The 13,067-nt window shown below is 43.7% G+C and overlaps 1 protein-coding gene across 1 annotated transcript; it reads right to left on the bottom strand.

Moving 5' to 3' along the window:
- Nucleotides 1-4,596: 4,596 nt before the first annotated feature.
- On the bottom strand, nt 4,597-7,673 carry LOC125544950. The gene is made up of 3 exons (XM_048708752.1): nt 7,648-7,673; nt 4,820-6,393; nt 4,597-4,740 (listed from the first exon to the last, which is right to left on the bottom strand). Exons 2-3 carry the CDS (start codon nt 6,334-6,336, stop codon nt 4,623-4,625), a joined length of 1,635 nt encoding a protein of 544 aa, XP_048564709.1. The 5' UTR covers nt 6,337-6,393; nt 7,648-7,673; the 3' UTR covers nt 4,597-4,622.
- Between the last annotated feature and the right edge of the window lie 5,394 nt (nt 7,674-13,067).

The raw sequence follows: 13,067 nt of genomic DNA, 5'->3' as shown, positions 1-13,067 counted from the left end.
TTATTCGAAGAATGAAGAGGAACATAAGGAGCATTTGCGTTTGGTACTTGGAAAGCTCAGAGAACATCAATTATATGCCAAGTTCAGCAAATGTGAGTTTTGGTTGAAGGAAGTAGGATTCCTTGGACATGTTATATCTGGAGAAGGTATAGCAGTAGATCCCACTAAAGTTGAAACCGTGACCAAGTGGGAAGCCCCAACAACAGTTGGAGAGATCCGGAGTTTTCTTGGACTCGCAGGATACTACCGGAGATTTATTGAGAATTTCTCAAAGATTGCGAAGCCTATGACTGAGTTGTTGAAGAAGGATACCAAGTTCATATGGACAGAGGAGTGTGAGGCTAGTTTCCAGGAGTTGAAGAAACATTTGGTTACCTCACCAGTATTGATCTTGCCAGACCAGACCAAGGATTATGAGGTGTATTGCGATGCTTCACGTCGAGGACTTGGAGCAGTGCTTATGCAGGAAGGGAGAGTTGTTTCATATGCCTCAAGACAACTGAAACCTCATGAGTTGAATTATGCCACGCATGATTTGGAGTTAGCAGCCGTAGTGCATGCATTGAAGACATGGAGAAATTTCCTCATCGGAAACCATTGTGAGGTGTACACGGATCATAAGAGTTTGAAGTACATTTTCACACAGAAGGAGTTGAATCTCAGGCAAAGGAGATGGTTGGAGCTTATCAAGGATTATGATATGAAATTGCATTATCATCCTGGAAAGGCTAATGTAGTAGCAGACGCATTAAGCCGCAAGAGCCATGTCAATATGTTAATGACGGGAGAAATACCTAGGGAGTTAGCAGAAAATCTTCGTGAACTATGTTTGGAAATAGTTCCGAGAGGCTATGTAGCAGCATTGGAGATTCAGTCAACTTTGATGGATAGAATCAGAGAAGCTCAGAAAGCTGACAAAGAGATTGCTGCTATAAAGGAGAAACTGAGCAAAGGAAAAGCTAAAAGATTTCGTGAGGATGAGCACGACACCCTATGGTTTGAAGACCGCGTTTACGTGCCCAATGACCCGGAGATCAGGAAGTTGATTTTGCAAGAGGCACACAACTCACCGTATTCGATTCACCCAGGAAATACCAAGATGTATCTAGATTTGAAGGATATTTTCTAGTGGACCAGAATGAAGAAGGATATTGCGGAGTATGTAGCAGTTTGTGATGTATGCCAGAGAGTAAAGGCAGAGCATCAGAAGCCAGCAGGATTGTTACAACCATTGCCGATACCCGAATGGAAGTGGGATAAGCTAGGCATGGATTTTATCACGGGATTGCCCAGGACTCGTTCAGGCTATGACTCGATTTGGGTTGTAGTCGATCGATTGACGAAAGTAGCTCATTTCATCCCCGTAAAGACCACTTACACCAGTGCTAGGTTGGCAAAGATATACATGGCCAGGATCGTATGTCTGCATGGAGTTCCAATGAGTATCGTATCAGATAGAGGAAACCAGTTTACCTCAAAGTTCTGGAAGCAGTTGCACGAAACTTTGGGTACCAGGCTAGAATTCAGTACAGCTTTTCATCCACAGACAGATGGACAGATCGAGAGAGTCAATCATATTTTGGAGGATATGCTGAGAGCTTGTGCGCTAGATTATGGATCTAGTTGGGACGATAATTTGCCATATGCAGAGTTCTCTTACAACAACAGTTACCAAACCAGTTTAAAGATGGCCCCTTTCGAAGCTTTGTACGGAAGGAGGTGCAGGACACCGTTATCATGGGACGAAGTTGGAGACCGCCAGTTGTTTGGACCTGACTTGATTAAAGAGTCTGAACAGAAGGTGAAGTTGATTCGCGATAGGCTCAAGGTAGCCCAGTCCAGACAGAAGAGTTATGCGGATTCTAAACACAAGGAGACAGTTTACGAAGTCGGAGACAGAGCTTATCTTCGAGTATCTCCACTTCGGGGAACAAAGTGTTTTGGAGTTAAAGGGAAGTTAGCACCACGATTTGTAGGACCATATCGAGTTTTGGAGCGTATGGGAGAAGTGGCCTACAAGTTGGAATTGCCCGAAGGATTGTCAGGAGTACATGATGTGTTCCATGTTTCTCAGTTAAAGAAATGTCACGCGGAGATGGCTGACATACCGTTGAGAGACACAGTGCCATTGGAAACTATTCAGTTGGATAACGATTTGACCTACGAGGAGAAACCAATTAAGATCCTCGAGTTTGCCAACCGAGTTACTCGCAGCAAGGTTATCAAGTTTTGCAAAGTTCAGTGGAGCCACCACACAGAGGATGAAGCCACCTGGGAACGAGAGGAAGATTTGCTCAAAGACCACCCTCACCTATTTTCTAGCCAACCCGAATCTCGAGGGCGAGATTCATCTTAAGGGGGGTAGGTTTGTAACATCCCAAATTTTCAATTTGGAATGTTATGCACTAGATCATCATGCATATCATATTTTATTTTGCATTTTGGTTGATCCTAGAAATTCTACGCAACTCAATGACCCACGGAGAGAGTTGGGGATTTCGTTATTTTCATATTTGAGTTTTCTCAAATTTTGAGAATAGGATCATTTGATTTTATTTATTTTATCATCAATTATTTCTACTACAAAAATATGAGAGAGGGAATAAAATGACTTTCCCAAAATAAAGAAATATTGAGGATTTAATAATAAAATCAAATAATATTTTATTTCGGAGTTTTTCGGTGTTTTATTTGAATTTAGGAAAAATGTGCGTTTTTCAAAATTGCATTTAGGGCCCAAATAAATGTTCACCTTGTGCGGCTTGATTTTAGAAGCCCATGAAAATTTATTTCGGAACTTTTAGAGTCCGTTTAGTATTTCTTTTTAGGGTTAATTGGATAAATGCCACTCCAATTCTGGTAATTCAGAAAAATACCACTCCAATTTGCAAACTTCGAAAAATGCCACTTCAATTCTCGGATACATCTGTCGATGCCACTCCGGCCTTTTGAGCTGGTTTTTTAAGAAAAAACGCTGACGTATACGCCCTGTATTTTCCGTCGGACGGAAATGCCCCTGCATCCATCTGTCCAGCCCATGCGTATCTTCTTCCCCTTGCTACTCTCCCTGTTTCCGCTCCTCTCTCGCCAAGAACGCTAGCCGCCGCCGCCGCGCTGCTGCTGTTGCTCCACATCCAGGCCGAGCCCCTCCTGCTACACATCCCCGGCCACGACGCTGCTGCCCCACACCGTCCGTCGCGCCCTGCTGCTCCGCATCTCGTCCCGCCGCCCTGCTGCTTCTCACCGCCGGGCAGGAGTCCCAGCCGGCATGCCGCACCCCAACCGCCTTTCCAATCCGGCACCACAACTCCCCTCCCCCTGCACTATCTCCTGTGGTCCTTCCGCCGGAGCTCGCTGCCAGCCTCTTCTGTCCTCACTCCCCCCTGCCTCAGCTTCCTGTACTCCATCCTCCATGGCAAGGAGAGCTGTCGGGGCCATTGGAGGTGGAGGATGCAGCTCGTCGTTGTTATTTAGATGATCTGAAGAGTAAGAAGAAAGAGAAGATTGCAGGTGGCCTTGTTGAATTTAAGAGGAAGAAAAATGATGCAGGCTGCTTGTCTTTGAACGAACTGAAGATTGCTGAATGAAGATTGCACAATGGAAGATCGAAGAGCTGAAGATTGATAGTGCAAAAATATGTGTGTTGTAAACAGACTGAGAATGCAAAAATGTATGTGTGATGTGCAGATTTAAGCAGAAAAATGATGAGATCATGCTTGTAATGTGTGCATATCTAGTGGCTGTACTGAAAAAGATGTAACATTTCTATGAGTAATGAAGAATGTGTTATTTTCCTGTGCAGAAGAAGCATGATTGTACTGTGTAGAGGAAGCATGAAGTTAGTGGGAAAAATGAACATGACCTCAGCCGAAATACATATAATTTGCATCAGATGACAGGTCATAATATTTTGCATCAATAGAAGATGAACCAAAATAGTCTTAAAGCTCCGGTTTGAGCATCAACAGTAGATGAACCAAAATAGCTAAGCTCCAGTTTAAGCAACACACATCAGGCTCTAGTTTGGCCATCAGGCTCTAGTTTGAGCATCACACACACACACACACAAGTTCAACCTCTAGTTTGAGCATCACACGCATACAAGTTCCAGCTCCAGTTTGCGCATCACACACACATACATGGTCCAGTTCAAGCAAATTCATCCCCCAAGCCAATAAAGCAGATTTTTCTTGGTTCCTAGAGTTGGCTTGAGAACAGCATCACTGGTAGATGGTGTAACAAACTGCAGTTTTTTGCTCTTCTTCCCTGCAGTTTTCTCCTTTCCAGTACCTTCACTTTGCTTGCCTTTCCCCTTGACTGGAGTCTTCTTCTTGACCGGCATCTTCTTCTTCTTAACCGGTGTCTTCTTCTTGACCGGCGTATTTTTCTTCTTGACCGGTGTCTTCCTCTTGACCAGTGTCGTCTTCTCCTTGACCGGCGTCTTCTTGACCGGTGTCGTCTTTTTAGCTGGCGTCTTATTCTTGATCGGCGTCGTCTTCTCCTTGACCGGCGTCGTCTTCTCCTTGACCGGTGTCGTCTTTTTAGCCGGCGTCTTCTTCTTGACCGGAGTCTTCTTCCTGCAGGTACATTAAGAGCAAATGTCGGAACTAAGTATTGTGTGTTCATAAATATAATTTGTGGTAAAAGAATGAACATAAGTTAGTATTATACCTTTTATAATTTGCTATAGGTTCGTCATCTTCCACAACTTCCTCCTCGGCTGCAGTAGCATCTCTCTTTCTGCATGATAGAAAAAGGTGAAATGGATTAGCAACATGAACCCATTTGACGTAAACAAATTTTGTAAGTACAATGGCACCTTTTAGTAGGAGTGTGCTCCATTGGTGGTGGTTCTGCAATAACTAAAGGAGGGAGATTGCAAGTTTTTGCAAAGTGGCCATTTCGACCACATTTTTTGCATTTAACCACTTTTCTTCCTGGGTCTTCAAGAAATCCTCTAATTCTTTGAACCCTGGGCCTTCCAGGTGGCCTTTTCTCTTGTATAGGTGGGTAAACAAGGAATCCAAGGTCAACTTGCTCCCATTGTGTCCTATCAGTCATGGTTGGCAGTGCCCCAGCATAAGCAGCTCGAAATTTTGCCACGCTGTAATACTCATCAACAAAGGACTCAATCTTTGCGCCCCTCATTGAACAAATGAAAGTCAATGCATGAATGCAAGGCTGCCCAGAAACTTGAAATTTCCGACATGAGCATGTTCTCTGTTTTAGATCAACAGTGTGCCTCTGGTCATATGCTTTCACATCATATAGTGTAATCTCTGCCTCATGTTCGGTATTCCACGCCACTTTATGGGGCCCAATTGTTTTACTGAGTGCATTGAGCCTCTTGAGAACCTCAGGCAAGATTATGCCGGCCAAATACCTACCAACATGCCTCCTCACATTGAACTTCACCATTATTAGCTCTCTAATCCTATCTAGTAGCTCACACAAATTTAGCCCTTTCAAGTCTTTGATCTGCTTGTTAAAACTTTCAGAAATGTTGTTAGTGAGATAATCAACCTTGCTATCCACACCAAAGGCACACCTATACCAAATCCTATTGTGGTGTTTCTCAAGGTACTCGATATCACTTGGATCAGCCTCAAATATCTTTTGCATATGCCATCTGAACTTGTGCTCTATGAATCCCCTAGCAGCTGGGTACAAATGGTCTGTGTACACTTTACCATGGAATTTTTTCATAAAATTTTGGTATAAATGGCGCATACACTCCCTATATTCGCACTTGGGGAATACTTTGTCAACTGCATTTTCTAGTCCCTTGCAAGCATCACTGGAAATTACTAGCCCTGGTGGACATCCTACAGCCCTGCGCAGCTGCTGCATAAACCATACCCAGTTTTCTGTAGTTTCTGAATCAAATACGGCATATGCTACATAATACAACCAGTTGTGTCCATCAACTCCGGTCGCTGATGCTAATTGACCAACATATTTGCCATTCAGTGCAGTTGCATCTACTCCTATGTATGGTCGACATCCAGCTAAGAAACCATCTATGCAGGGTTTGAAAGCTACAAAGACTCTATTGAAATAGTACTTATCTTTTTCCTTGACCAAATCAATCTCAACAATACTACCAGGGCATCTCTTCTCTATCTCTGCTTTCCAATTGAACAACAATTGAAAACTATCCTCATATTTACCATGCATTTGTTCCAGAGCTATCTTCATACCTGCCCAAGCTTTGGAATACTTCAGCTTGAAGTTGAAGTCACCCTCCAACTTAGTTTTCGCTGCCTTTGCTCCCTCTCCTGGGTTTTTCTTCACCCAATCAACAAGCTTCTCTGCAACCCAACCTTGTGTTGCCATTCTGCTGTCTACAAGCTTTGTAGTAGGGCAATTGTGCTCAGAGGGAATCTTCTTTATCTGCACAAAGATGCCATGATTAGTTCGCACACACAAAAACAGGATACATGTAGGATATAATAGTCATAAGAGAAAGGTGAGAAAATGCACAAATAATTACAACATGAGTAAGCATACCATGACAACTTGTTGATCACGCAACCTCGATGCGTGAATGCGCCAAGGGCAACTAGGATATGAGCAATTAGCCATGAATCTAGTAGAATCAGTCCTTACTTTAGCTAGCTCAAAGTCTTTTACCACAGCGTGATGTCTTATTGCTTTTCTAAAGGTTACAATGTCAGGAAAAAGAGCCCCCACTTTAATGTCAGCATTATAAGGATCAGTGGCCACATTGTACTGAATGGGCATGTCAGTAACCTCTTCCTCCTGCTGGATAAGATGCTTAACATCAGAGATATCCATATCATCTTCGGCCTCCTCATCTTCAGCTTTCTCATCAGGTGTTGTAGCCAGTGCTTGCACTACGGCAGGTTCAGGAATGCTAACACCTACTAGATGTTCATCATCAACTCCAACATACTCCTCCTCGTTATCAAATGGATCAGTGGAAGGATTTTGAAGTTCTTGTTGTTGGTTAGCATGTGGCACATTAGGCTGGCTTGTACTTCCAACCTCTGATGTGACACTCTCAACTATAGGAGGCGATGCAGGCTGAGTTGGCGTTGTTGGACAATTAGTAGTGTCAGTCTGGAGGTATGCTTGTGCATCATTCGGCTGGATTATATTTGCATAATTTTGAGTGCCCATGACCAATGGATCATCATTAGGCACAACACTAATAGGAACAAAATCTGCAATTTTTGATCCACCATTGAATACACTAGACCCAATTACATCCACCACTACCACACTAAGTGGCACTTTCAGCTCAGCTGCATACATATCAAACATCAAGTAGTGCTGCTCATCATGCAACAGCCTGACATTTTCACCCAACACTTTGTCAAAATATGAAACTGACACCAATTGATTAGTGCCAATGTTCAACTCTAAAGCTAGCTGGCGTGTTAATGCATCAATGCTGAACTTTTCTACGACTACAGTCCATAGCAAATTCCTCCCCTTCACATAAATCTTCCTACCATCAGGACTTGTACAGAAAAAGGCCTCCACAACAATTTGTAAATTAAAAGCATTGCTGCCACTGTACCTATGAAAATCATATGGGTAATCAAACATCAACAATTGGGGAAGAACTAAACACACATGCAACAAATCGGTGGAACTTGAGCATTTTTTCTACAAACTTACTGAGAATTCGGGGCCGGGGATGACATTGTTGCGGGGTTACTTCAAATCTTCGGCAGTGGCACTCGAGGATGCGCGATTCAAGTGGCCTCCAGCATGGCCACCGCCATGCTCGCTTGCTGGTGGTGGGGCGCTCAACAGCAAGGCGTCGGCTGGGGCTCCTGCCCGGCGGGGGGAGAAGCAGCAGGACGGCGGCACCGGGATGTGGAGCAGCAGGGCGGAGGCCCGGGATGCGGGGGAGCAGGGCGGTGGCTAGGGTTCTTGGGAGAGAGGAGGGGAATGAAGAGAGGAATGCGAGGAAGACGATAGGCACGGGGCTGGACCGGTGCGTGTTAACCAAATGGATGCAGGGGCATTTCCGTCCGACGGAAAATACAGGGCGTATACGTTAGCGTTTTTTCGTAAAAAACCAGCCCAAAAGGCCAGAGTGGCATCGACAGATGTATCCGAGAATTGGAGCGGCATTTTTCGAAGTTTGCAAATTGGAGTGGCATTTTTCTGAATCACCAGAATTGGAGTGGCATTTATCCAATTAACCCTTCTTTTTATTTTTCTTCTGAGCGGAATAATTAAAAAAACGAACCGACTTCGGGCCGTACCCGAGCGGGACACCGCCCGGGGGCAGCCTTTAAATAGCGCCGCCCCGAGCCGCCCCAGCCCATCAGCCCCGCCTCGATCCGCACGTGCCGCCGGAGCCGCCGCCGCCGACGACGACGATCCCGCCGCCCGAGGTTCGTCGCGCCTCGTTTTCCGTGCCAAAAAAAAGAGAAAAAAATCGGCGTTCGTCATTTTTCTTTTTCTCAAATTAAATCCGTGATTTTTCTGATCGCGATTCCTGATCCGATTTTCGTTTTAGTTTAACTTTTCGCTCGTTTATCGGAATCAGGCGATTCAAGAGCCTAGAGTTTTGTCTCGAAACCCTCTATCCGTTTAACCAACTTAAACAAGATTTTGCTACTATAAAATTTGCCCTATATCCAGATTACTAGAACGAAGTTGTTTTCTTTCGCCGTTTGTTTTTCGTTGCTTCGTTCGATTTGATTTTTTTTGCCAACCGGAGTTCTTAAGTTGAACCTTCTGGTTAGATCTCTTATTTGAGTTTTACCTGTGCATTAGATGAGTACTTATTGTATGCTTGTTTGTTTGTCTGCGATAGAATACCCGGAGTGCGCCGCCTGTTACTTCGAATCGTTAGGTTTCGCGGATCATCAGCAAGGCAAGTAACACTTTGATCATACCTTTTCTACTACCCAGTTTTATTGCATTAGATCAATCCTCACACATTGCATGATTAGGATCTAATTAAATTGTGGGATGGGAAGTAGATGAGGTAGTACCTATTACCTGTTTATTATCAAACCTTTGGGAGTTACTTCTACGTTTGCTTATTATGCCATGCTATGCCAGTAGACGTGGATTGGGTGAGTGAAATCCATGACAGATGTGAGATTGTTAATTAATGGTTTATCTAAGGTGGCAACTTAAACACACATCTGGGTGGATTGAGGCACCTGGGTATTCCAGGACTTGCCTGTTTTCTTTTGGACCGCCACCCAGGCTCAAAGGGATCATGAGACTATTCATACTAGAAACTTCCGTGTGCAGCCACAAGCTATTATGGGCTCTAGCATAGTTTACTAAGTTGTGTGAACTCTTACAGTGGTAGACTAGCAGATGTAGGGGATGTAGGTGGTACGGTCTACCCGATCGTAAGGTGCTAGTGCTTCTGAAAGACTATGTCTCGGTCATCCGTCTTCTCAAACACCCTGTAGTGCGAGAAACCAAACGGAGGCGATCGAGTCTTGTGAGGAAAAGTGTGCAAACCTCCGCAGAGTGTAATAAACTAATCATGGTTAGCCGTGTCCCCGGTTATGGACATCTTGAGTATCTAGTACTTGGATTATCATGTGAATCTCAAGATGTTACTCTAAATTAATTTTGTTGGGTTATGTTTAATGATGATTTTTAATTGGGATTGAGAATGTTGTCAACCATTCTCAATGTTTAACAACCACCATGATAGTTAAATAAATTTTATTCCTTTGAAGTAGGGAAAAATTGGCTTTACGCAAAACTGTAACCATAGAGCTTTCCACCAGCCAAATATGCATATAGTATAGCTATTTCATTCCATTACTCTCTATGTGTTACATTGCCAGCATATTCCATGTGTTGACCCGTTTCGGGCTGCAACGTTAATGTTGCAGACTTTTCAGACGACGATTAAGGAGTTTTTAGGTCGTGGTCCTATACTCAGTGATGCCTTTGGAGTTGATGGACTCACTTATCTTCCAAGCCTTCCGCTGTTATCGTTATTAGATGGCCTTTAGCCATATTTATTGCAATAAGTTCTCTTTTGAGACACTCGATGTAATAAGTGTGTGATTGCTACTCTGCTATAAATCCTCCGAGTACTGTGTGGTGTCAGCATTACTGATCCAGGGATGACACCGGAGCACAGAGATCAGACCGTTTGAGGTCTGGTCGCTACAAGTGTGATCAAAGCATATGGTTTTATACAGACTTTTGGAGAAGCCTGTATTTACAAGAAAGTGAGTGGGAGCTCTATAGCATTTCTGATATTATATGTGGATGACATATTGTTGATCGGAAATGATACTGAATTTCTGAATAGCATAAAAGGATACTTGAATAAGAATTTTTCAATGAAAGACCTCAATGAAGCTGCTTATATATTGGCCATCAAGATTTATAGAGATAGATCAAGACGCTTAATTGGACTTTCACAAAGCAAATACCTTGATAAAGTTTTGAAGAAGTTCAAAATGGATCAAGAAAAGAAAGGGTTCTTGCCTGTGTTACAAGGTGTGAAGTTGAGTCAGACTCAATGCCCGACCACTGCAGAAGATAGAGAGAAAATGAAAGTCATCCCCTATGCCTCAGCCATAGGTTCTATCATGTATGCAATGTTGTGTACCAGACCTGATGTGTGCCTTGCTATTAGTTTAGCAGGGAGGTACCAAAGTGATCCAAGAGTGGATCACTGGACAGCAGTCAAGAACATCCTGAAATACCTGAAAAGGACTAAGGATATGTTTCTCATTTATGGAGGTGACAAAGAGCTTGTCGTAAACGGTTACGTCGATGCAAGCTTTAACACTGATCCGGATGACTCTAAGTCACATACCGGATACATATTTTTATTGAATGGTGGAGCTGTCAGTTGATGCAGTTCTAAGCAGAGTGTCGTGGCGGGATCTACGTGTGAAGCAGAATACATAGCTGCTTCGGATGCAGCAAATGAAGGAGTCTGGATGGATTTCATATCCGATCTAGGTGTAATACCTAGTGCATCGGGTCCAATAAAAATCTTTTGTGACAATACTAGTGCAATTGCCTTGGCAAAGGAATCCAGATTTCACAAAAGAACCAAGCACATCGAAAGACGCTTCAATTCCATCCGCGATCAAGTCAGGGAGGGAGACATAGAGATTTGCAAGATACATATGGATCTGAATGTTGCAGGCCCGTTGACTAAGCCTCTCTCATGAGGAAAACATGATCAGCACCAAGACTCCATGGGTGTTAGAATCATTATTGTGTAATCTAGATTATTGACTCTAGTGCAAGTGGGAGACTGAAGGAAATATGCCCTAGAGGCAATAATGAAGTTGTTATTTATATTTCCTTATATCATGATAAATGTTTATTATTCATGCTTGAATTGTATTAATCAGAAACTTAGTACATGTGTGAATATATAGACAAACAGAGTATCCCTAGTATGCCTCTACTTGACTAGCTAGTTAATCAAAGATGGTTAAGTTTCCTAGCCATGGACATGTGTTGTCATTTGATGAACGGGATCACATCATTAGAGAATGATGTCATGGACTAGACCCATCCGTTAGCTTAGCACTATGATCGTTTAGTTTATTGCTATTGCTTTCTTCATGACTTATACATGTTCTTATGACTATGAGATTATGCAACTCCCAAAAACCGGAGGAACACTTAGTGTGCTATCAAAAGTCACAACATAACTGGGTGATTATAAATATGCTCTACAGGTGTCTCCGATGGTGTTTGTTGAGTTGGCATAGATCGAGATTAGGATTTGTCACTCCGATTGTCGGAGAGGTATCTCTGGGCCCTCTCGGCAAATGCACATCACTATAAGCCTTGCAAGCAATGTGACTAATGAGCTAGTTGCGGGATGATGCATTAAGGAACGAGTAAAGAAACTTGCCGGTGACGAGATTGAACTAGGTATGATGATACCGACGATCGAATCTCGGGCAAGTAACATACCGATGACAAAGGGAACAACGTATGTTGTTGTGTAGTTTGACTGATAAAGATCTTCGTAGAATATGTAGGAACCAATATGAGCATCCAAGTTCCGCTATTGGTTATTGACCGGAGATGTGTCTCGGTCATGTCTACATAGTTCTCAAACCCATAGGGTCCGCACGCTTAACATTCGATGACGATATGTATTATGAGTTATGTGATTTCATGTACCGAAGGTTGTTCGGAGTCCCGGATGAGATCACGGACATGACGAGGAGTCTCTAAATGGTCAAGACAAAAATATTCATATATTGGAAGGCTACATTCTGACACCGGAATGGTTCGGGTCGTTTTGGATAAGTTTTGGAGTACCGGGGGTACCGGAACCCCTCCCCCCCCCCCGAGGGGCGGGGAAGTTATTGGGCCTCATGTGTGACGCCCCCGATTCAATCATACACTAATCATACACGCAAACATGTACGATCAAGATCAGGGACTCATGGGAAGATATCACAACACAACTCTACAAATAAAATAAGTCATACAAGCATCATATTACAAGCCAGGGGCCTCGAGGGCTCGAATACAAGAGCTCGATCATAGACGAGTCAGCGGAAGCAACAATATCTGAGTACAGACATAAGTTAAACAAGTTTGCCTTAAGAAGGCTAGCACAAACTGGGATACAGATCGAAAGAGGCGCATGCCTCCTGCCTGGGATCCTCCTAAACTACTCCTGGTCGTCGTCAGCGGGCTGCACGTAGTAGTAGGCACCTCCCGAGTAGTAGTAGTCGTCATCGACGGTGGCGTCTGGATCCTGGGCTCCAACATCTGGTTGCGACAACCAGGTAGAAGGGATAGGGGGAAAAGAAGGAGAAAGCAACCGTGAGTACTCATCCAAAGTACTCGCAAGCAAGGAGCTACACTACATATGCATGGGTATATGTGTAAAGGGGCCATATCGGTGGACTGAACTGCAGAATGCCAGAATAAGAGGGGGATAGCTAGTCCTATCGAAGACTATACTTCTGGTAACCTCCAGCTTGCAGCAGAAGAAGAGAGTAGATGGTAAGTTCACCAAGTAGCATCGTGTAGCATAATCCTACCCGGTGATCCTCTCCTTGTCGCCCTGTTAGAGAGCGACCACCGGGTTGTATCTGGCACTTGGA

Source organism: Triticum urartu, chromosome 3, assembly GCF_003073215.2.
Source record: "Triticum urartu cultivar G1812 chromosome 3, Tu2.1, whole genome shotgun sequence".
Lineage (NCBI taxonomy): Eukaryota > Viridiplantae > Streptophyta > Magnoliopsida > Poales > Poaceae > Triticum > Triticum urartu.
Note: the sequence above shows the minus strand (reverse complement) of the source record. Positions and strands in the feature narration are given on the sequence as shown.

Excerpts from the sequence above, each read along its gene's own strand:
- LOC125544950 (XM_048708752.1), bottom strand. The coding sequence starts at position 6,336 with ATGGCAACACAAGGTTGGGTTGCAGAGAAGCTTGTTGATTGGGTGAAG. Across the intron at positions 4,741-4,819 it reads GAGCACACTCCTACTAAAAG|AAAGAGAGATGCTACTGCAG; the intron begins GTGCCATTGTAC and ends TCTATCATGCAG.